Raw genomic sequence first — 22,055 nt, 5'->3', positions numbered from 1 at the left:
TAGGTAGTCAGCGGTCTCTTTTTAATAAATTAATCTTGTCATGTGATGACAAGCAGTATGAATAGCGACGAGGGATGAAGTGGAACATCGTTTGATGCCAACAACGCCAAAAGTTTTACCGAAGCCACTGCTTGCAATTCTTACTTCCACACAGACATCTCACTTGCTTTTCACAGACATAATGGTAGTCAAAAGTCAATTCTTCACCTACTTCAATGTTTCTCTTACAAAAGAAGGCGATTGTACCATATCTTGAGTCCCTTATTTCACTGCAAACCAAGTACTGCTGCAAATTGCCATCACATGAATGATTCAAGAACCGAGTCACATTTCCCTTGTAGGTAGAATCAACTGTGAAATCACATACAACATCTCCATGAGAAACATCAAATAAATAACTTAATCCTTTCCTATCATAATAGCGACCTCGCATCTCTCCCACCTCATCTGAAATTAATTCTCCAGCATAAATTTCAACAAATTGTCCTCGATGCAACTTTTGGGCAGCTCTGAGACCCCAACCTGTGCGATTGGTTTTGAAAATAGTGACCTTAACGTCAGATCCTTTTTGAACAACTCGATTAGGGCATGTGTCTGGGCACGAACACTCACTGTTGCATTCCACAATAATATATTTAGTATTCGTGTCTTTTAAGCGTTTGTTCTCGTCATAGTAAACGTCATCTCCACGACGCACGGATTGGAATTTTTCAGATTGGTTATTTGAATCAAATCTATAATCTCTTTGAAGCTGCAAACATTTACAACCTTTTCCGCACTTTTTTTTTGCAGTCACAAAATTCAATATTTTTCAAAGCAGCCACATTTTCTTTTGTCTCCTTAGAAATTCCTTCACCAAAATCTGTTGTATTGGAATATTCAAAACTTGTGAATTTGCTAAAATCTTTTTCATTCACCACAGGAATTGCATATTTTGCTCTTCCAAGAGAAATATCATCAATTCGATAGAAGTACTCTGCATTCTGTCTCTTTTGAGCTAACGTTGTAAAGGTTTCTCCGTTAATTAATTTACACACTAGAGTTCTAATGTATGAAAAATGTTTGTTGGTATATCTTTTCTTAAAAGACATTAAAATTTCCACATGATTCGGTTCAATAGATGACTCTGGGTCATAACTGTTATCCTCATCTTCGCTTTCACTTAGTGCAGCTTTTCCTGTTATTAAATTTTTAGAGGATGGGTAAGATGTCATGGTTTGAGAAATGGCCTTCTCGATCAATGCATCAATCTCTTGCTTAATTTTTGAAGCTTTTCTAAATCAAGAGTTTCTTCAGTCGAGTATTAAAACTGCTTCCATTTAAGTTCAATCTCTGTGGCAAGCAAATCCTTGTTCTTGTTCTTGATGTACTTTTTAATGGTCGCGGGATCTCTTCCAAGAGCAAGACAAATGACAGTCAACCAGTGAACAGGAAACTTGGTGAATAATTCTGACTTATCAGAAAGAGTATCTAACACCAATTTTTCACTCGCTGTAAGATGTGTGGTTTTGACAAGAGTGCTGAAAATAATCCATTTGACATCCGTGATAATGGCAAGCACTTGTGACTTGAAATGATTAAAAGAATCTTCAGAAATGTCTTCTTCTTCGACAATTCCTTGAAAATATTTCAAATAATTTTCAATGTGTGATTGGAGAGGATGAGCCGAGTATTCATCAAGTGTTTCAAGAGCATTAGTACAAGGTGAGTCTAGCACATCATCTTGCAGAGTTCGTTCATCATTTTCCCAATGAGTAATGACAACTCCAGGCTCATTTGGAACTTTATATTTGAATCTAAATCCAAAATCACATCTTTCCTCTGCAATTAGCACAGGAGAGTCACAAAAGTATCCAAAGATAGCAAAGTATTTCTGGTGGTCATTCTTGTCTGCTCTTGGAACACAACTTCCTAAATAAATTGCCTTAAATTCGTCAACGAAAACTTCACATACTAAATCTGAAGGAACAAAAATTTTCACTTGTGCTAAAAGTTGTTCTTTGAGACCAGACACTCCTTCCCATTCAAACATTTCTTGAAGGAATGCCTTTTTAATTTCAAAAACTTCAGAACTTGTTTTTGAACATAATTCAGCGAGACGTGGAGGAATGACATTGTCAACAATAATAGATTTTACAAAATCAATCGTTTCCACATAACTATTTTTCACTTCGGACCTTGTTGGAGGAAAGACAACATTATTTTCAATGACAAATCCATGTCTTTGCAGCCATGTACAAAGTCCCTCTCTCGTTGTCAATAATTTATCTTTCTTTTCATTAATCACTGACCATAAATCATCTACAGAGATTCCTCTTTCATTGTTCAATACTTTTTGAATAAATAAAATTACATCTTTAAATTCGGGATGATATTGCATTCGTTTCAAGGAAGAACAAATCCGAATATCGTAAGAAATTTTTGAATTTAAGGTTTTTCGTTTTTTAGTACTCGATTTGTTGTTGTTGTTGTTGATATTGGATTGGGAACGACTTTGCTGAGGCCGTGATGATGACGGCACATGTTCAAATCGCCCTCCTTGCGTTTTGGCGCCATTTTTTTGCAAGCCTCTTTTTTCAAATTAAAGAAATGGAAACAGCCGAGTCTTTTCCTCTTAATTTCAAAGGATTAACAGTCTGGTCCTGACGACGATATCACGATTAAATCTTTAATTGTTTTGATCAACTCTGCTTCGTCCTCGTTTTATTTTTTGGTCAAAGCATTCTGTTCTTAAAAAGGAAAGATCAAACAAGAAAGAGATTAATTTTTGGACATTAATTGCATCAAGAAATAATTTTAAAAATCTAAAGGTGCTCTCAATTAAGGATTGAATCTTTCCAATAGCCCACACATGAACAAATTGACTTGTCTAGATCTGAAGGATGAAGGCGTTCAATCACTCACACAAAGCCCATACATTAAGCAAGCTTGCAAAATTCAGGCAACGATGTGGGTGATTTTGGAGCCCAATGTATTGCATCAAGTGAGAACATGATTCATCTTGCAATATAAGGAACTTATTTAATTTCAGATGTTAGTCTTCAAGCGATTGCCAATAGTTCCATATTGAGGAATTTAGGACTTTGGGAAATTTCAAGTACTATTTCTTTGGCACCTTTCAATGAAGAGTCCAGTAAGGCCATTGAGAGAATGAGAAAAAGGGGTGTTGTTGTTCCGAGTTGTATCTCTCTGGCTTTGACTATTAGAAATGACCAATGTCAATGTATTGTAAAAGCGAGTGAATGAGAATTATTTGACCACTCACAGCAAGATTCAAAATAAAAGCTAAAAAAAGAATCCTCTTCTCGGCAGAAACCATTTCCGGCAATTGCCAAACCTTTCTCATCATCGTCATCATCATCGTCGAGTGGCACTGCCAAGAGAGAATTTTGTGGTGTTCAATTAATTGAAATCAGATCTTGTTGAGTGTTCATTCTCTTGTTGTTATTCAAATATATGATTACAACAAACATTGCTAATCTTATAGTTCTTTTCCATTATTATTATTATTATTCAATTTAATTCACCCATTCACCATTACATAACATCATCATCGCGCGATGACGAAATGGTTTTCAAAGACTGCAGCTTTCTCACATCGACCTCTTGAAGAGTGTTCATCCTCCTCTCAGAATCCTTCCTTTCCATCTTCCTTCTCCTCCTCCTCAACATTCAGAACAACACCCCTCATGCATGACATATCCTCTTCATCATCTCCAATCCACACTCTCCACACGACTCACACTCTCATTGAAGATCACAATCCTCTCACTCGAGAAGAAGAAGAACAACAACAATCCTCCAGCCACAACATCATGATGGAAGATGTTCGGAACATGACAAGGATTTCATCGTCTTCTTCTTCTTCTTCTCAAAAACAAAATCATCCTCTCAAGAAACAGCTCGAACTCACAAATTCTCAACAACAAGAACATCAACAAGAACAACAACTCGTAGAAAAACAACAAAAAGTACAAGAACTTGCTCTCCGTTATCCCTCTCTCTTTCAACAAATTCTTGTCTTTGAGGATGATGAGAGCCAATGTCCAATTTGTTTGGAATTGTACAATGAGGAGAATCCTGAAGTGAAATGCAAATGTGGACATGGATTTCATTTGCAGTGTAGTGAGGAATGGAGACAACGATCTTCCGAGTGTCCAGTGTGTTTCCGAAAATTAATTTATGACTTTGAAGAAGAGGAATTACCCAAAGAGAGTGAACATTCCACAATCAAATCAAATCGAAATTCGAATGTGAGGAATTCCTCTACCTATTATAATATGAATGAACCATTGGTTCGTACGCGAGAGTCCACTCAAAGAAGAAGATTGTTTGTTCTTGGTAATGGTGGTAATGGTGGTGGTCGAACAAACATGTTGAAACGAATGTTTAGGTGAGTAGTGTGGAAGAATGTGTGTGGTCACAAAGATGTATTTACATTGTAAAAATTCATCTCATTTGGGATTTTATGAATTTATTCAACAATGAATGGTCCAATGGATGTGATTGACAATGGTGATGTGTAGATGTTTATGTTGTTGCTGTTGTTGTTGTTGAGATAATCATGTCGTTGGAGATGCATACATACGAAATTCAATATTTTCTTCCTAGGACACACAAATCTATTCTGTGTGTAACAAACAACACTTCATGAACAAATTTAAATGATTGGACAAATTTCAAATAATAATTTCAATCAGAAATAAATTGTAAAATTTTTGCGCCAACTTGAAAAAAATGTCATCGGCACGAAAACCATCGGCCAGTAAGGGCGGACGAAGCTCAAAACAATTTCAAAGACCCGAACACTGTCTGACTTTTGATCCATCGGAAGTGTTTAAAGTTATTTCTTGTGATGATTTTGATTTTTATATTGACAAGAGATGTGCAGTGTTATGCAGGAAATTTAAAGAAGGTAGGTATGGAGGAGGCATGTGAGGAAATTCATGATCAGAAATACAATTAAAACAATTACGTTGTTTCAGTAATTGCTGAAGGACAATCGGAAATTCAAGTGGATTTTGAAGCTAATGTGATAGAACAAGTGATCAAATATTTGTACTATAAACAACGATATGATCCCGAATCGGAAAACAGACCAGAATTTCAAGTGGAATTGTATACTGCTTTGGACGTTATGACAGCGAGTTTTCAATTAGGTTGTTGATATATCAATCAGAAAAATTGCAAAATAATAACAAATGTTTTATTTTACAATCATTGATCGATTTAAATCTAAAGCAAGTCGTGTCATTTCAATCTTTGAGTTATGACGATTATCGACTGGAAGAGATTTCTGCTGAACGAAACGGATTGCAAGATTCGAGAATTCTTCTGGTGTTTCTGGATTTGACAGAATTGTATTATTCCAAAATTCTTCGAGAATGGAAGACTCGATTTTCTCATTTCCAAATGTTTCGAACACAATTGCCATCTCTTGAAATGACAGTTCATTATACCTCGAAAGGAAATTCTTTTCATTGAGCTTGAGTATGACGTTGGTTTGTTTAGTTATAGGTGAATAACCAACACAAGCACATCGTCTCATGCTAGGGAATTTGTTGTAAAATGCATGCTCGATACAAGCTGGAATGATCACCAGAGGTTCTTCTAGTGATTTGTTTGATCGATCGCCCTTGGCAGGTATGACATGAAAGGTTTGGCTTAATCGGCCACAATACCAAACCATTTCGTTTTCATCCTTGTATCCAATATCACCTGTTTTGTGAAATAGAACTCCATCAATAATTTCCTTAGTTTGTAGCATGGCTGTGTTATCGAGTTCGTATCTTGGACTCACCGCTTTTCCACCAATCCAAATTTCTCCAATGTTGCCGCCCGATACCTTTTCTTGATTTCGAATGAGAACAGTCACATTTGGGCATTCCTTTCCAACACAGTATCCTCGTGACACAGAATATTGAATTTCCTCTGTTTCATAAATTTTCTCAAGCTCCCATGTATTGGTTAAGCAAATGGGTAAGCATTCCGTCGCTCCATACGTTGGAAACAATAAGGCAGAAGAATCCTCATCTTTAGAAGCCCATTGTCGAAACTTCTTATGAAGAGAGAAGGGTGTTGAATTTCCTCCACAAAGTAGGACCTCCAATGGTGGAGCAACGCTGTACTCCTCCTTCACTTTAGAATTTGGTTTGTTCATTCGGGCACAATATTCCATGATTTCCATCCAAACAATTGGGCTGGAAAATCCAAATCTCGGGTAAAAGTTATAGGTATGAATGGTATTAATATATTCATTCGGATCAACACTGGATGGCTTTGATAAATCAAATGGAGGAACAATTGATGTCAAACCCATACAATTCACACACAAGGTCATGACAACATTGTGGTTGATAATTCTGTCTTGTCTTCCTTTCAGTAAATACGGAGACATTAATTCTTCAAAGCTCTCAATTTGATTCTTAAGCATAGCATGAGTGATATGTACCAATTTTGGTTTTCCTGTTGTTCCAGTTGTATTTACAATTGCTACTGTGTCATCATCGTTATATGAATATAAATCATCATCACTAGAAATTGTGTTCTGTTGAATTTGATCAATCTTATTAATTCTTGGAATATGTGACCATTCATAATGATTATTTTTGCCTATTAATTTATAAGCAGTTAGAGAACCAGTGAATATTAAATATTTCTTTCCAAGCGACAGCCAAGATCTTTTCTGTACAAAATGAATAATTTGCAGCATACAATAAATCAGCGGAGAAACTAGAACAGCATCGATGTCAAGTTTTGGAATCCATTCAAAAAAGCTATTCAATCCACATTCCTTTGGATTTAAAACAATCACTTCTTGCCCACTTTGAATTAAAGCAAAAACAAGAGGTATTAACTGCACATCAGTTGGATCTACCAAAGCAAGAACCCTATTTCTTTTCTTTTTAGATAATTCTTTAGTAATAATTCTATTATAGAATCGAATTGATTCTCTTAATTGATGAAAGGTTATTGAATATTTAGGACTATACAAATAATCGCTCGGATACAAATTAATCTTTCCAATTGCCACAAAAATTATTAAAGGAGTAATGAGTAAGACTGTTTGAGAATATTCAAGCCATGAAAATAGCAAGGTGAAAATTATTCCTCCGATGGTATAATACAGGATCTTGTTTAGTTTTACGGCTTGCGGATAGTGCAAGGCTGGATTTTGAGCATCCTTCTCTTTGATTTGTTCAAATAGCCTTCCTAGGACATTGTCCAATGATTTTGTTGGTGATTTGATGCGAGAACGATTTCGTGGGGGTGGCACTGGAGGATTTTGAGGATTTAATTTTGATTTCAACTGTGTTTCTTCTTCCTCTTTCATAACATTGGAAATTAGATGATCTTGATTAATTTCAAGAGAGGAATCTTCTTCATTTTCTTCGGAGAAGGTTATGATACCTGTATGATCCTTGTTGAAGACAAGCCTTTCTTTGTGTGATGAATACATTTTTTAGAGAAACGCAAAGCAATAAAGGAGAATTGTTGTCCTGTCTCTTTCACAAAGCCTTTCCTACCATTTCATGTCATCAATAAACTCGAGAGAACAACAACACATTGAGGCATTTCTACTTTTTATTGGGTTTTTGATCTTGTTTTCTTTATGGCTGACGGGTTTAGGTGCACAATCCTCAGGTTTGATGAATGTGAATTATTGGTCAGTTTGACCATGTTCCTCCAAAACTTTAACAGCTTCCTTGATCTTTTGTTGGAGAGCATCTGTGGATTCAATCAAGTGCAAAATATCAGAAACTTCCATATCCAAGAGCATACCAGTAATCTTTGGAGCATTCTTTGGTTCTCGCAAATGAACGAGTGGGAAAAGTCTGTCTCCCAACAATTGCTTTTGATCTTGATCGGAAAGGTTTGCCAAATATTCAGCAGACAATTGATCAGATGATCCTTGTGGAACCTGTGAAGAAGCTTGAGTTGGTGTAATTTGTTGTGGTTGTTCTCGTGGTTGATTACGAGCATTGTTATTGTACTTGATGTTGTTGTTTGCAGTTCTGTTTCCTTGATTCTTGACAGCACCAGTTGTGGCTCCACGTCCTCTTACAGCACCACCTCTTTGAGTCATTCCTCCACGGTTATTTGCACCACCACGTCCACCAGCTGGTTGCCAACGTGGCTTGAGCATTTGACCTGCAGGTGGGAATGCTCCAGGAGCGTTTGCAATAAAGAATGGTGGCATCATTTGTGGTACCATAGGTTGCTTTCTAGCGTTGTATTGAGCTTCGAGTTGAGAACGACGAAGTTCCTTTGGTTGAGCAAAGTTGACATAGAGTGGCTTAGATCCGATCATGTGTCCATTCATTTCGGTCAATGCCTTGTTAGCTGCTTCTGGTGTCTTGAAACAGACGAAACCGAATCCTCTGCTTTGTTTGTTTTCGTTAAGCATAACTTTGGCAGATGTAATTTCGCCAAACTTTGAGAATTCTTGCTTCAATCTCTCGTCATCAACGGAATCATCCAAATTTTTGACATAGAGATTCAATCCCTTGTATTTGTTAACCTTTTCTTGCTTCAACTTTTGGAAATATTCCTTCAACTTGGCTCTTCTTTCGCTCTTCTTTTGAGCTCTTCCGACGAACAACTTTTTTCCCTTATACTCCTTTTCGTGCATATCATCGATTGCCAAAAGTGCAGAAGCATGGTCTGCAAAGTTGATAAAACCGAATTCCTTTGATTTGAGATCTTCTCCTCTCATAACAACAGCACTTTGAATCTCACCAAACTTTGAGAACATTTCTCTCAATTCTTTGTCGTCAACGCTTGGATCCAAGTTCTTCACGTAGATGTTTGTGAATGAATCTTCATTACTCAAAATCTTCAATCGTTCGCTCTTCTTTACAAAAGGTCCTACGAAAACTTGTTTACCGTTTAACAACATTCCGTTAACTTTGGCAATAGCTTTTTCAGCAGCTTCTTGGGTTTCAAAATGAACGAAACCATATCCAGCTGATTCAGTGCTATTTTCGCCGTTTTCATTCTTCTTGGTTGCTTGGCAAACTTTGCAAGATAAAATGTTACCGAATGCGGAGAATGTATCATAAAGAGCCTTGTTGTCAATTGATTTATCCAAGTTCTTGATGAAGATATTTCCAATACCGCTTTTACGGATAGAAGGATCTCTTTGTGACCACATAATACGGATTGGTCTTCCCTTAACGCTAGTGTAGTTTAGGGTATCAAGAGCTCTTTCTGCGTCTTGTGGATTTTGGAAATTTACATATGCATACCCAAGAGATTTACGAGTCATCGCATCACGGCAGATACGAATTGAAATGATTGGACCAACCTCATGGAAAAGGTCGAACAAAAGAGCCTCTGAAATGTCTTCATGTAAATCTCCGACATAGAGTGAAGCTGAACTATAGTTCATTTTATAAGAGAGAGTATGAGTGGTTTGTGAGTGGAAGGATGATGGGAAAAACCGCCTTTGGAGCGTAACGGATGGAGGTATTTTTTTCAAAGGAGAAACAAAGCCTCTGCGAGTTTGATACGAGTCAACCACGTGCCTTCTCTTACAACGCTGAGTTTTTTTTTCGGTTTTTTTGGTTCAATCAAAGCATTGAAGAAGACGGTTTGTGCCTGCTTTTTTGAGTGGGTGGTGCTGGTGGTGTTGATCATCGATATCATCCCAATGTCGACTTGACGAAAATGACGGCTGGACATGATAGGGTGATGACCAATTCAACAAGTATTACATTTTTCTATAAATGTTGGAATGGGTGATGATGCCTATGAGTTCCTTGTGATGAAATTGGGATGTTGTTGCTAGGTGTGAATACAGTCATTCGATGGCTGATTGCGAGAACATCAGCAATCATCCTTTGCAGCTGGATGGTCAATGATTATTTGTTTTACTTTTAAAGTCCATTCGTTTTGAAGAACTTGTCCATCTTTTCATCGAATTCTTGTTGAATCTTGTCTTTTGCTTGTTTCTCCTTTTTGGTTGAGACATATCCATTAAGGCCTTCTCGAATGACAATTTCAGTTTCCATTGAAATTGTTTGATCCACAGCTGTGGATGGACTGAATTTGGATTTGAATTGAATGGAGCTTCTGTTATTTTGCAAAATGTGTTCTTCCACAGTTTCGAAAATCATCAATGAATCAAATAACACAGTTCCAGATTCTGTTTGAATGATCATCTTGATATTCTTACATTCTATATTTGAAATGATTGACAATTCCGAGCAGAAATTTGTCATGTATTCAATATTTGACGAATTTTCATCAGCAAGATTAAAAATAATTTCACAATTATTCAACGCATCTAATTGTAATGTATTAATTTTGTGAACACAATTTGGTCCGATAATAATTTTTGTACTATCACATTTCATGACTTCCACGAATCCTGTTGTGATGGAATTGACATTAAAAGTGAGTGTGGAATGATTGTTTCCATCAAGAATAATTTTCATGCATCGAGCGCCTGTCAATTTAATGTTGGCATGATTGCTATTGGTGACGTAGAGTAGATCGTTGGATTGGAAATTATTTTCTTCAACGGTGGTGTTGTTGTGGGTGATGAATTGTTGGGTTCTTCTTGCAAAGGGTGATGGTGGAAATGACATTTTTTTGAATGTACTTTTGACAAGTGATTTCCTTATTCATCACAAAACTCAAAGCATCATTTAGGAAATAAGAGAGAGACTCGGCCTTATTCCAACAAGAATGTCCTGAGATTCTATCCTCTCATTTGGGTTCACTCTGATAATGCAATGAAAGCAGTGTTCGCAAACTTTAATAATTGAGACATTGACAATCTTGGAGGAGGATGGTATTCTTAAAATCATGTCAAAGAAAATTGCACTAGTTACAAGTGCAATCCAACGCACATGTTTGTATCATCTCAATATTATTTCCATCTGCCAAGGAACTCATGTTGGAAGCAGTGAAGAATATTGGGTTATATTTCGCTAGTAATTTAAAGCAAGAAAGCAACATCTTTCTTTGTTATCATTAAATACAAGTTTGCATGTCGTTGTTGTTGCAGAACCATCAACACAAAACCATTGCATTTGAATGCTTCCATCACGAGTGATGTATCTTTTTGCAATTCTTCACTTGCATCGTCATATCCATAATTCTTCACTTCTTCCAACACGAACTCCTTGTCCTCTTTCCTATATATTCTTGTGGAGTTTTCTGCAGCTCATGATGATATCCAATTAAGCTTACTCAACCACAATAACAATTATCTTTTGGAATTCATCGATGAAGCAGCAGAAGGCATGAGGTGGACGTATTTTTTTTGTAAGTGATGTTGCAACATCGTCGTCGAAAATCAGCAGCTGAGATTCTGAATGATTCGAGCATCGAATTTTGGTTCACAAACATTCATGAAGCTCAAAACTTTGAAAAAGAGGAACACAGACTGTTAATTAAGGATTAGAGCTTTATCACATTACAAACGAAATAATTAAGGATCGAAATGACACACTGTGTAAAACCTTTGATTTAAACATGAGGAATATAGCTTTTTCTCAAGAAAAATTGGAACTGTATTTGATTTCTATTGGCTTCACTCAGCACGATTCGATACATCACATTTAAAGAAACTGTTCTTTCCTTCGCAATGCTTCGTTTCATCGTGTTATTTCTTTTTGAGTTGTTCTTTTTGAATATTTTGTTGTTGATTCAAAACAGAAAGCTTGGAGGGTGACAATGGTTGGAGAGGTGAACGTATCTTAATGGTAAAGGAACCCTTTGATGGATTCAATGGTGGTGAAGGTGATAGGGAGGTACCTTTCTCTGCAGAATTCTGAAGCAATGGCGATGAGACACAATTTTCCTTGTTCTTTTCATTTGTGAGAATAGCTAAAGGACTGACGGAGCATGGTGTTGCAGCGTTTGGTTTCGAAATATTGCTCAAAGTTTGCAAATTATCAGTAGCAAAACGGAAAGATCCCAAAGTAGTCACAAACGGAGAAGCCTTAGATGATGGTTGTTGAGGATTAGAACTATTACTGATTGGAAGATTGGAGCTTAATGGCTTGGATGGAATTGAGACTGTTAAATTCTTGTGTTGATTTGGTGTAACAGTACTACTGGATAACAATTGCTGTGGAGAGGTGGATGGAGGTTTCTTTTCTGTTGTTGGCTTTACATTGAACATTTCATGCAAATTTTTGGACAATGATGTTGGAACGGTAGAGGTGAGTGGCATAGGGCTTGGTTTGTTTTTCTTGCTTGGAGGAGATCTGAATTGAAAGTGAAGACCGCCACTATTGTGGATGCTTATGCTGCTAGATGCTGTTGGTGTGGTGACAGTGGTGTGGAAAAAGGGTGAATAGGGAGTTGAGGATTGAGAGGAAGAAGAATATGATGGTGAAGCTGAATCGTTCTCCATGCTCGAGTTGGAAGATTGGGGAGTATCAATGAAAGAGAATGTGGAGGATGGAGATGTGGAGTCATCAGAGCAAGGTGAGGAGTGGTCTTCAACAGAACTAGTCGATGCTAGTTTGGAACTAGTTCTCTTTCTCTTTTTGATTGGCATCTTTGAAGGAGAGAAGATGGCGTTTGTAGTCTCTGGTTTTGGTAATTTTGCAAGCCATTTAAAGTAATTGACACTCTTTTCACTTCTCTTTTCTATGAGATTAATGGCAGAAAGAATGTTGACAATATCGTTTAATCTTCTTGTTCGAGCTATAAAAAAATAGAATTAATGATTAGTGACAATAGTAAAAGGTAGTACTTACTCTTTTCTGTTGAATCTTTAAGAACAATGCTGGCGAGTTGATCTTGTGTCATCTCTTTCATTTCAGTAACAAGGAAGCTCATAATCAAAAGTCTACTAAGAGAGGTCAATGTGTTGGATCTCGAAGAACCAATTGGATTGATATTTTGCTTAAACTTGGGTAAGCATTGGAGTAGAGGTTCGTTTTGGGGAGTTTTTGGAAGCGCCTTTAGGCCTTCAAGAAGAGTAGCGTCTTCGAAAGCACTGTTCTTCATTTGCTCGAGAGTGGTTGTCAGACTTTTTGTGCCATGATACTTGTAGCATGAAACTCCCACCTTAGAAACAATGGAAATGCTCTCCAACACATTGAGAATGTCATAAATTCGTCTCTTTTCAATACCTAGAGTATTGACAGCTTCTTCAATCTTAATTTCACCCTTGCTTGGATTGTTGGTGACGCTCGTATTGGACGAGGTTTTCAGAGTATTTTCATAAAATTGAATGAATTTCGAACAAATCATAGTCAAAGATTTTTCTTTTCTGTTTTTTGTTTGCTTTTCTTCTGTGGTGCCTTGTGTGACATTAGAGCTGCTCGAGGTACAACTTTGTGCATCTAATGGTATGTTGCAAGGTGGTTCAAAATGTGGGAGAGATGCATGCTGTGGATTGTGTTTTGAGGATGTGAAGGAGAATGGAAACATGCGTGTGGGAGTTGCCATGCCATGGTGAGCTGTTTGGATAACTCCTGGTGGTGGACTTAATGTTGGAAAAGTAGGTGGTGGTGGTGGCGATTGTTGCAAGTTGTTAAGGTTGTGGAGTTTGGTATGGGTGGAAGAGAGCACATTCGTATTGGAAGGGAGAGATCCATGCAAAACAGCTTTCGCACTCCTCTGAGATTCCATCGTAGTGCTGACCGTAAGGAGAGTTCTAGGCCTCGTTGGAACTTGACTCTTTAACGAAGTTGTTGTTTCATCCTGATTGTTACTCTTCTCAGTGTCAGAGCAATCAGAGTCTTCAGAGGCAATAGGTAAAGGCAACGAATGATCATTGCAAGCAAATACTGATGGCGGTGATGTTTGTTGTTGTGGTTCCATATTGGCTGGACCATGAATACTTTCCGATCCTCTCAACTTGTCCTTTTTACAGATTCCATCATGATCTTTGGCAACATCCGTTTCATCCGTACGATGAGTATTGTCGTGTTTCATAGTCGAGCGCGGAGTGGAGAAATGACAGACTGAAAATCCTTCCTCTGGTGTCTTTTCTCGAAGAACGGGTCCTTCTTCTTTCCGTTCTTGTTGTTGTTCTCGGTTGTTGTCGTCCTCATAATTTCTCCCAATAGTAGTAGAATTGACCTCATAATATAAATGATGATGATGATGATGATTGTTTGTTGTTAATGTGGTGGAAGTCGTAGTCGCTATGGAAGAGCACGATGGAGTTGTTGTTGATGTCTTGTTATTCGTCTTCATCACGTGTTCCTCGCTCGACATGACCGTCTTCATCATCATCACTACTAGTGTTGTTTTTTTCGATTTAATACTTTCAATTGTTTAATAGCGCCAAAACACGAGAGGGAAGCATTTGAAAACGAACGACAGTTGTTTGCAGTTGCATTGCGCTAAAATATTTCTTGCTGGATCCTTTCATTTAATATTTAAATTATTTTGTAACGAGCAAAAATTTGAAAGGCGGGAGCGCTTTTTTTCTGTCATTGGTCATTAATGGTTGTGTCAGTGCAACGAAATAATTCTGAGAGTGCTTGAAAATTGACCAGAATGATTTTCACGAACCAGAATCCATGATAGAGGCGGATAGTGTCACACGTTTACAAATGTTTCGATCTGAGGAGGAAGTAATGATCAGAAAATGGTCAATCATGATGGAAGGAGTGGAGTGTTGTCTTGAATGGTTGATCTGAGACACATGAGATGGACTAGCATGCATGAGTGGTATGGATTGAAGCTCATAGTGCAACGTTTGATGCTCAATGTCAATGACTTTCACTTGAATGGTATTGTAGTCGTTGGATAATTTAAACTTGAGTGAATACCTTCCTTCAGTCAACTCAAAATTAAGATTCACATGAGTGGAGATTTGAGAAGAAGATGTTTTTGTGGGACTCTCAAAAAACATTTTCTTGTGATAGGGATATAATCTAGTTTTTGTGGAGAGTCCACTCTGATCTTCACTTCTTTGAGCATTGTTGGATATTGAAGTATGAAATCTGAATAAACACTCTTCGTAACTTGATGTTTCTCTACAAATGGCAATAATACTGAAATTGTGTGGAATCAAGTCGTTGTTGGAAATGTTTACGAACAATTCCAATTCTTGCAAAAATACAAAATTGTTCGTATTAAGGAGTTCATTCTTTACTCCTTCATAAGTGCGTGATTGAATAAAAGGATTTTTCAATTTGACTTGACATTCTGTTTCATTTAAATCAAAGCAATAATGAAAACGTTGAGAGTTCAATAAAAATCTGGGTATTCGATCTTGATGCTGCTTGATGCTTGCGAGAAGTGAAAAAAGGATGTTTCTCGAAATTTTCAACTTGTGGCAAAATGCTTTTCGTTCTGAATAATGTAAATTCTCCAACTCCTCAGAATCCTCATCTTCTGTAAATACAGACTTGTGATCGAGTTGAAATGCCACAAAATTTAAACTTTCCTCAATGATCTTGTTAAATAATTTGCAGACCAATCTCAATTTGCAAATATCGTGCAATAAATCCGAACAAGCCATAAGAATAATTATTTCAAACATCTTAGGGTGATCCGTTTCCACACTATTTTGAATGATATATTTAAATATTAAATTCTTAGATGGTGGTGGTTCTTTAAAATTGTAATCATGAATCCTCATCATCGATTGTTGTTCGTGAGCTGTGGATAGAAGCCACCTCTTCGTGGTTACTTTTGAGCGATGATCTTGTGCTTGGCTCCAACTCGACTTTTCTTCATCATCATCTTCATAGACATCATCATCACCGAGAAGGGAATGAAGGCTTGAGCTCTCCGACTCGGAGGTTGAATGCAACACTCGACCTAAATATCCTTTGTTTTTGAATGGCTCGCCTTTGGGAGAGTTTGTTATTGCTGTGCTAGAGCTCACACTCGTTCGTTGTTTGTTGGATTTGTTTGTTTTCTTTCCCTCTCCTGATGCAACATGATCATGAGCAAGGAGGTTTGTTTTTCCGGCTTGATACAATTCAGAAATTGGATCGGATCCAAGTGGAGGATGGTTATAATTCTTGTTGTATTCGGAAGCAGCTGCAACCGATTGACCCATGATCGCTGAGTCTGATGAATACCAGATCTGGGTGGTTATTAGGAGAGGTGATGATTATTTCTTTGCTGAAAATTTTAAAAAGCAGATTTGTTTTCCTTTTTAATGGATCGATTTCGATTCCAAAATGTCAACATTGTCGCTAAGAGTTGTTGACCTCACACCATCTGCTCTATTGAGTTCAAAATTAGTCACAAAATATCCATTTAATATTTAATGAATCATGTTACAATAACAAACTTCTTTCTGAAATGTCTTGTTCGTGTTGTAATTGCATCTTGTAGTGCAGGTACGTCTTTTCAGCTTCTTGAAGTATTTCCGTAAGGTTTAAATGACCAGAGAGATCAATACACGACCTTAAAATATCATCGAATCGATACTTTTCGGCAATTACCTCATTTCTAATTCGCTGAAGCATGGCGTAGCACACAAACAAATGAAAATTATTTCCATAGTATTGTGTCCAAAACTTTTCCCATAAATCTTTCGTCTCTTCAAAACTGAATTCTCGTTTTAATTCTACCAAGACCCACCTAAAGCAAAAATAGAGATTGAGTGAATCCACAGATGCTAAATAGTTGTAAAATTCATGGTCTAGGAATTTGATGAGAGATGCTAATGATGCAAGTTGATGTTCCATTCCCGCAGAATTGAGTTCAAAATTGGCTTGTCTTGACTCCATCAAGCACGCAAAACACCAAAATGTATCTATCTCATCTTTCATTATTTCTAGCATAATACTAGCATAGTCTCCCATTCCCTGAACATAGCTCAAATCAAAGTTATAAAAAGTATACGTTAAAAGTATGTCATTAAGTTTCACTAGCCATTCCGAATTTTCATCAGCATACATGGGATGTGTTCTATCGGTTCTAATAACATCTTTTTCAATTCTCGACTTTCGGTCTCTGTACAAGAAAAATCGACTTTCTTGCTTGGGTGAAATACTCTTCCATTGCACTTTGAGAGCCTCATATTCCTTTTTCTTTTCTTGAATTAAAATTTCTCGTTCAGCATAGGTTGAATTATGAGGATAGTATCCCAATAAATATTTCCAAACTTCATTTCGAATATCATTTTCAACACCTCCATAAAAAACTCGTTCTTTCAGGAATTCAAAGTTGAGTATTCTTCCTTCTTCATCAAAGAATGTAAGCCATTCATTTCGTGTGAGAGGAGGGTCCGCTCTAGGTATGAAAAAATTATCTTCAAATACAGGTCTTGATGTAGTAGCAGTTGTGGTTGTTCCAGAGTCACCACCTTCTGGAGTGCTTGTTGCTGATGTACTCGTTGTGGTTGTGACAGGTTGAAATTCCACCTTGGTAATATCATCAGTAGAGTCTAAGTAATTTTCGCATACAGAGGCAGTTAAATTTTCGATAACAACAGGAGGAGGAGCTTTCTTCTTCTCCTCTGCAAGTCTCTTTTTGGCTTGTAAAATATCCATGGCTAAATTTGGACTTGGATTTTTTGGTGGCGGAGGTAGCTCTAGATCACTATTTGCTCCAGTGTTGAAAAGAGCGTTCGTAATTTCTCGAGCTCCCTTAGTGATTTTGGCACCCCACTCTAAAATTTGCCATGTCTTGTCTTTTTCCTGAGGAATAGACAATGGCAAGGAGAATAATACAATGCAGACCAGACGATCGTGTTGTTGGACCGGAATGAATATTTTTCCAAACATTAACAGAAACAAAGATGTATAAAAACACGGTCATAAAATTGTATGATCGCTCTGAAGTTAGAGAAAACTCTTACCTTGTTGTACACATCTTCAAAGTAAACATCAAAATCAAATTGATTCAAACTCTTGGCGAGTGGTTCGGATGTATCTGCCGAAATGAAATAAATATTTGGGTCAGATTTGCTCTTCTTGAGAGAAACATGTTGATTGAACTCTGCAATGAATTGAGCTAGCCCTCCATCATGGAAAAACAATGGTGGATAGGTTGTTTCATCTCTCATACTAATGACCAAATAATGTTGGCCAATAGTTGGATCTTGTTTTTTGAAATGTGAAATATCAATCGTTCTCATAGTGAGAGCATACGCTGCTTCATTTCTCGGATAGTTCAATGGAGTGATGCCACTCATGGAATTCATTTGGCTCAAATCGATAATACTACTATTACTGCCAGGTCTTGCATTGCTCAAAGTGTTATTTTGAGGCAGTCTATTCTTGTATTTTTCTGGTGTAACAATCACACCGTTTGATTTTTCATGTAACACTAAATCGGGATTAAAAGTACAAAGTGTTGAATAGGGGCACCACACAAGATAGTAGCATGATTTGAGTGTCGTTTGTGATCCGATCAATATGTTGTTGTTATTTTCAGAGACAAGTTGCTTGACATTAGCAGTACTCGCACGGGTGTTTGTTGCAAGATTTTGTTTTTGTGCAACGTCTTTGATTAAAAACATGACACCCGGAATGTGATCGATTATATCGGGTGATGGTTTTTTGGTATTATTTGAATTGAGAGAATTCGTTGGTACTTTTGTATGAATATAAACGTCATCTCTTCTGACTAGAATTGTATATTTTGTGGATGCCAAATTATCGGAAGAGAGCAATTCTTGCAGAGGTGGAGTGTCTCCCTTGATATAAAAAGAGGATCCCAATTCTCGATCATCTTCAGCCACCACTAGATCGGAAGAGCCCTGATATATTTCATCTGCTTCATCTTCCGATGACTCATGGTCAATGATGTAGTTTGTGGATGATGAGGAAGATGGGAGTGAAGAAGTAGTCGTTGGTTGGGACACGACAGGGGTGGACGGTGTGGTTCTATTTGCCATTTTTTGTTCTCGAGTTTCTATTTTTATTGTTAATCTGCTCAGACCAAAAGCTAAAAGGTTCGTGTTCCCTGTACAGAAAGCCTCTAAAATCACAATCCCTTTTCAATAATTATTAGCAATTCAAAGTAGAGTTTTGTCCAGTTGTACATGTATTTGTTCTTTCAGACATAAAAGAATCTAAAGTGTACGTCGAGGTGGCCGAGTGGTTAAGGCGGTAGCCTGCTAAGTTATTGGAGAAATCCGCGTGGGTTCGAATCCCATCCTCGACGAATTTTTTTGAGTTTTATACTGTTTGGGCGAAGTGGTCTTTTCAACAAAAGTTTTATGAGTAGTTGTCAACACATGATTTCAACACTTCAAATTAGCAGGCAGTAGAGTAGCGAGCGGAAAAATGGTTTTCTCGATTCTTGCACCCGTTGGAGGATTTTAGATTTTCAGCTCTTTTTTGATACCTCACAAAAAACCATTTTGTCCTCCTAATTTATTGTAATTCAAAATGAGCCAGTGAAAATTCCTATCTGTTTTGGCGATTTATTTAGGTCAATCACCACCACTTATTACTCGGTGACGAGTATGTACAGTCTTGTTTCCCATCAGTTTCACATCCACATGCGATATGAACTTGATTCCAAACAGACTCATTTAAGGTTCAAGAGTATCAATGTAGGCAAATATTTCACGAAACAATTTTTTAACTTTTGCTTTGCTCGAAGTGAGATAGGCGAAAAGTTTGCAATTCTTTCCATACTTGCCATTCTTTGAATTTCTAATCAATTTCAACAAGTCTTCTTTCGAATGCTTCTTAGACCTGTGATAATTGGAAATAATTGTTTCTTCATTCTTTTTACTCTGTATCACTTGAAGCTGCAAGTCAGAATATACACACATCGCTGTGCTTGGATGCCATGGGTTGGGGCTGCGCAGACATCGAATTAAAGACAAATCTTGATCGATGACACTGTACTTTTTCCTGGAGTTTGTTCTGGTAATGTTTTCAGCTAATGAAGAGCCAGAACAAGCCGTGCAGACACACCCATCAAGTAAATGATTGTAATAGAGAGGATATTCTGGAACTAAGATACTGCCCATGGATTGGGATAGAGAAGTGCTTTCATGCAGTTGCACATCCAATCGCAAATATTCGCCACAAATAATGCAGCAGTTTCCAAACAGCATCACAAACACTTTCTTAAAGTCGTCATTCCAGTGAGGAAAATATTCTTGTTGAACTTGTACTGCTTTTGGGCATAATGTTTGAATACATTGAGATTTCCATAGTATTGACTGAGTGGAATAGTAATAAAAACTTTTGGATACTCTATTTAAAGTCAGTAAATGAGGAAAAGTCAAGTAGCTCAGCACTTCATTCCAAATTTCATCGGATAATCCAAACAAGTAAGGCGATGTGAATGTTTCAAGCGAGTCTCTCAAACTTTGTACCCATTGCAGAGATTGAGCAGTATCTCGTGCAACTACAACAGAAGAGGGTTGTGAGGCTTGAGAATCCTTTGTAATAGTACTACTCTTTCGGGGTGACTTTTTCGAAACACTCGAATTGGCATCCACTTTGACCTTTTTCTGAGAGGATGTTGAAGCATCAACATTGTCATCATCAACACCATCATCTTCATCGTCGGTATCATCCTCCTTCTGTGTCTTTGTTCTCTTCTTACCATTCACCTTCCTATAAAGCTGCTGCATACGTGTAATACGTTTGTACAAGTCGTCGGAAAATGTATCCATCCATTCGCCATCATTTCTCAGATTCAATTCAAACATATCAAACATAATTTGATATGGTCTCACTGTATAGACAGAGTAACAATCCAAATGAACATAGAGCTTTTCTTTTGAAATTAAATCCATCCACTCGGAAGCAGAAAGAATTTCTTCATGTTCCATTAAGTAGCGTTTGGGATGATAGGGAAGGAATTTCTGAAGGCCATGAACACCTTTCATGCCCACACTAATTGTATCTGTTTGATCATCAACTGGTAATTTGCACATTAAACAACGTTTGCAATCATTATAATGGTCTTCGTTCATGGCCATATTGGACCGATGTTCCATTCTAGAATCCGATGATGAGGATTGAGAAGACGAGGAGATCCTCTCGTCCCGATGAGTATTTTCATTGATAGATTGGATAGAAACAACTGGTTGTTTCTTCCTCTTGATCAATTCTTGTTTGGTCTTTCCGACCTGTTCCAACCACATGATGATGAAAAGAAATGAAAATTTTTTGTTTCATTAAAATTCTTCGAACAAACGAAAGAACAATTTCGGAATGTACCATGACGAAGAGGATTCTTTTCATTGCATGCACCATCGATCGATCAAGATGAGATCGAAAGAAAATCCGTATTTCCAACGTGAGGTTGATCTTTGAAGAACTTGTTGTCACACTCTCAAAAAATGTATGGAATTCGACCTTCTTTCTTGATGCCGAATGCTGAACGGAATGAATCCAAAGCATCATCATCACGAAGGAAAAATCTTCTGGTTCATCCATCAAGAGATGAAACAAATCAAGGCGATCATACGAATCAATGCGAATTGAACGATGAAAGAATTCTTTCATTGATTGAATTCAAAATTGAAATTTGTGCCTTGAATCAGCAATTACAAGAAATTCAAGAACAACAATCAAAGATCAATGAGTCCGTTGATGATGATTCTGAAGTGCATGTCATTCATGCCAGACTGGAATATTATACTGGAAAAATTGAAAAATTAAAACAAGTGTTACTGGACTCGATTCAATCAAACAACAACAACAACAGTGGTTGTTATGAAACAAATTCCAATGATCATCACCAAACATCCACCCTAATGGCCATTCAAACAAACGTTGAAAACCTTCAACAACTAGTTGAAAAAATTACAACAACAAATGATCGTTTTGTATTGAGATATTGTTTGAAGAAAAAGATGATTCCTTTGAAGTGAAGATCATTATTTCAAATGTCCACTCGTCTTTCAAAACACAATTGTTCAGCAACAGCAGCATTAAGGCTTTTTTGAAAGAAGAAACTATTCACCTTTTGTTTCAAATTTTCAAATATTACTTCTTTAAATATTTGTAATTCCTTGTCGTAATTCACTTCCGCTGTCACAGATGCCAAATGATGTTCTTGATTGAATTCATCGAGTCCATTCATTGCCTTTATATTGACACCTTCAGTCAATCGAACCACCAATAACAAACTGGGCTTTCCTTCCAACATGAAGGTCTTCATTTCATTTGAAATTTTGTCACTCATCAAATATA

General features: G+C 37.2%; 13 protein-coding genes across 13 annotated transcripts; 3 read left to right on the top strand and 10 right to left on the bottom strand.

Annotated features, from left to right (window-relative positions):
- Nucleotides 1-115: 115 nt before the first annotated feature.
- On the bottom strand, nt 116-1,214 carry FDP41_006460 (uncharacterized protein; the record flags this gene model as incomplete). Its single annotated transcript, XM_044710098.1, has 2 exons — nt 116-778; nt 825-1,214. The coding sequence occupies 2 exons, from the start codon at nt 1,212-1,214 to the stop codon at nt 116-118; spliced, it is 1,053 nt and encodes a 350-aa protein (XP_044559141.1).
- Nucleotides 1,215-1,303: 89 nt separating this feature from the next.
- On the bottom strand, nt 1,304-2,380 carry FDP41_006459 (uncharacterized protein; the record flags this gene model as incomplete). Its single annotated transcript, XM_044710096.1, has 1 exon — nt 1,304-2,380. The coding sequence occupies one exon, from the start codon at nt 2,378-2,380 to the stop codon at nt 1,304-1,306; it is 1,077 nt and encodes a 358-aa protein (XP_044559140.1).
- Nucleotides 2,381-3,560: 1,180 nt separating this feature from the next.
- Nucleotides 3,561-4,397, top strand: FDP41_006458 (uncharacterized protein; the record flags this gene model as incomplete). The annotated part of the gene is made up of 1 exon (XM_044710095.1): nt 3,561-4,397. The coding sequence occupies one exon, from the start codon at nt 3,561-3,563 to the stop codon at nt 4,395-4,397; it is 837 nt and encodes a 278-aa protein (XP_044559139.1).
- A 340-nt stretch (nt 4,398-4,737) lies between these two features.
- On the top strand, nt 4,738-5,167 carry FDP41_006457 (uncharacterized protein; the record flags this gene model as incomplete). Its single annotated transcript, XM_044710094.1, has 2 exons — nt 4,738-4,915; nt 4,986-5,167. 2 exons carry the CDS (start codon nt 4,738-4,740, stop codon nt 5,165-5,167), a joined length of 360 nt encoding a protein of 119 aa, XP_044559138.1.
- A 39-nt stretch (nt 5,168-5,206) lies between these two features.
- Nucleotides 5,207-7,459, bottom strand: FDP41_006456 (uncharacterized protein; the record flags this gene model as incomplete). The annotated part of the gene is made up of 1 exon (XM_044710093.1): nt 5,207-7,459. The coding sequence occupies one exon, from the start codon at nt 7,457-7,459 to the stop codon at nt 5,207-5,209; it is 2,253 nt and encodes a 750-aa protein (XP_044559137.1).
- Nucleotides 7,460-7,660: 201 nt separating this feature from the next.
- On the bottom strand, nt 7,661-9,391 carry FDP41_006455 (uncharacterized protein; the record flags this gene model as incomplete). The annotated part of the gene is made up of 1 exon (XM_044710092.1): nt 7,661-9,391. The coding sequence occupies one exon, from the start codon at nt 9,389-9,391 to the stop codon at nt 7,661-7,663; it is 1,731 nt and encodes a 576-aa protein (XP_044559136.1).
- A 487-nt stretch (nt 9,392-9,878) lies between these two features.
- FDP41_006454 (uncharacterized protein) lies at nt 9,879-10,592 on the bottom strand (the record flags this gene model as incomplete). Its single annotated transcript, XM_044710091.1, has 1 exon — nt 9,879-10,592. The coding sequence occupies one exon, from the start codon at nt 10,590-10,592 to the stop codon at nt 9,879-9,881; it is 714 nt and encodes a 237-aa protein (XP_044559135.1).
- Nucleotides 10,593-11,614: 1,022 nt separating this feature from the next.
- On the bottom strand, nt 11,615-14,190 carry FDP41_006453 (uncharacterized protein; the record flags this gene model as incomplete). The annotated part of the gene is made up of 2 exons (XM_044710090.1): nt 11,615-12,666; nt 12,720-14,190. The coding sequence occupies 2 exons, from the start codon at nt 14,188-14,190 to the stop codon at nt 11,615-11,617; spliced, it is 2,523 nt and encodes an 840-aa protein (XP_044559134.1).
- Nucleotides 14,191-14,482: 292 nt separating this feature from the next.
- On the bottom strand, nt 14,483-15,991 carry FDP41_006452 (uncharacterized protein; the record flags this gene model as incomplete). Its single annotated transcript, XM_044710089.1, has 1 exon — nt 14,483-15,991. The coding sequence occupies one exon, from the start codon at nt 15,989-15,991 to the stop codon at nt 14,483-14,485; it is 1,509 nt and encodes a 502-aa protein (XP_044559133.1).
- Nucleotides 15,992-16,214: 223 nt separating this feature from the next.
- Nucleotides 16,215-18,784, bottom strand: FDP41_006451 (uncharacterized protein; the record flags this gene model as incomplete). The annotated part of the gene is made up of 2 exons (XM_044710088.1): nt 16,215-17,582; nt 17,744-18,784. The coding sequence occupies 2 exons, from the start codon at nt 18,782-18,784 to the stop codon at nt 16,215-16,217; spliced, it is 2,409 nt and encodes an 802-aa protein (XP_044559132.1).
- Nucleotides 18,785-19,426: 642 nt separating this feature from the next.
- On the bottom strand, nt 19,427-21,001 carry FDP41_006450 (uncharacterized protein; the record flags this gene model as incomplete). Its single annotated transcript, XM_044710087.1, has 1 exon — nt 19,427-21,001. One exon carries the CDS (start codon nt 20,999-21,001, stop codon nt 19,427-19,429), a length of 1,575 nt encoding a protein of 524 aa, XP_044559131.1.
- Nucleotides 21,002-21,199: 198 nt separating this feature from the next.
- On the top strand, nt 21,200-21,733 carry FDP41_006449 (uncharacterized protein; the record flags this gene model as incomplete). The annotated part of the gene is made up of 1 exon (XM_044710085.1): nt 21,200-21,733. The coding sequence occupies one exon, from the start codon at nt 21,200-21,202 to the stop codon at nt 21,731-21,733; it is 534 nt and encodes a 177-aa protein (XP_044559130.1).
- An 11-nt stretch (nt 21,734-21,744) lies between these two features.
- FDP41_006448 (uncharacterized protein) lies at nt 21,745-22,011 on the bottom strand (the record flags this gene model as incomplete). The annotated part of the gene is made up of 1 exon (XM_044710084.1): nt 21,745-22,011. The coding sequence occupies one exon, from the start codon at nt 22,009-22,011 to the stop codon at nt 21,745-21,747; it is 267 nt and encodes an 88-aa protein (XP_044559129.1).
- Nucleotides 22,012-22,055: the final 44 nt, after the last annotated feature.

The sequence above is a fragment of the Naegleria fowleri genome (assembly GCF_008403515.1).
Source record: "Naegleria fowleri strain ATCC 30894 chromosome Unknown tig52, whole genome shotgun sequence".
NCBI classification, from domain to species: domain Eukaryota; phylum Heterolobosea; class Eutetramitea; order Acrasida; family Naegleriidae; genus Naegleria; species Naegleria fowleri.
Note: the sequence above shows the minus strand (reverse complement) of the source record. Positions and strands in the feature narration are given on the sequence as shown.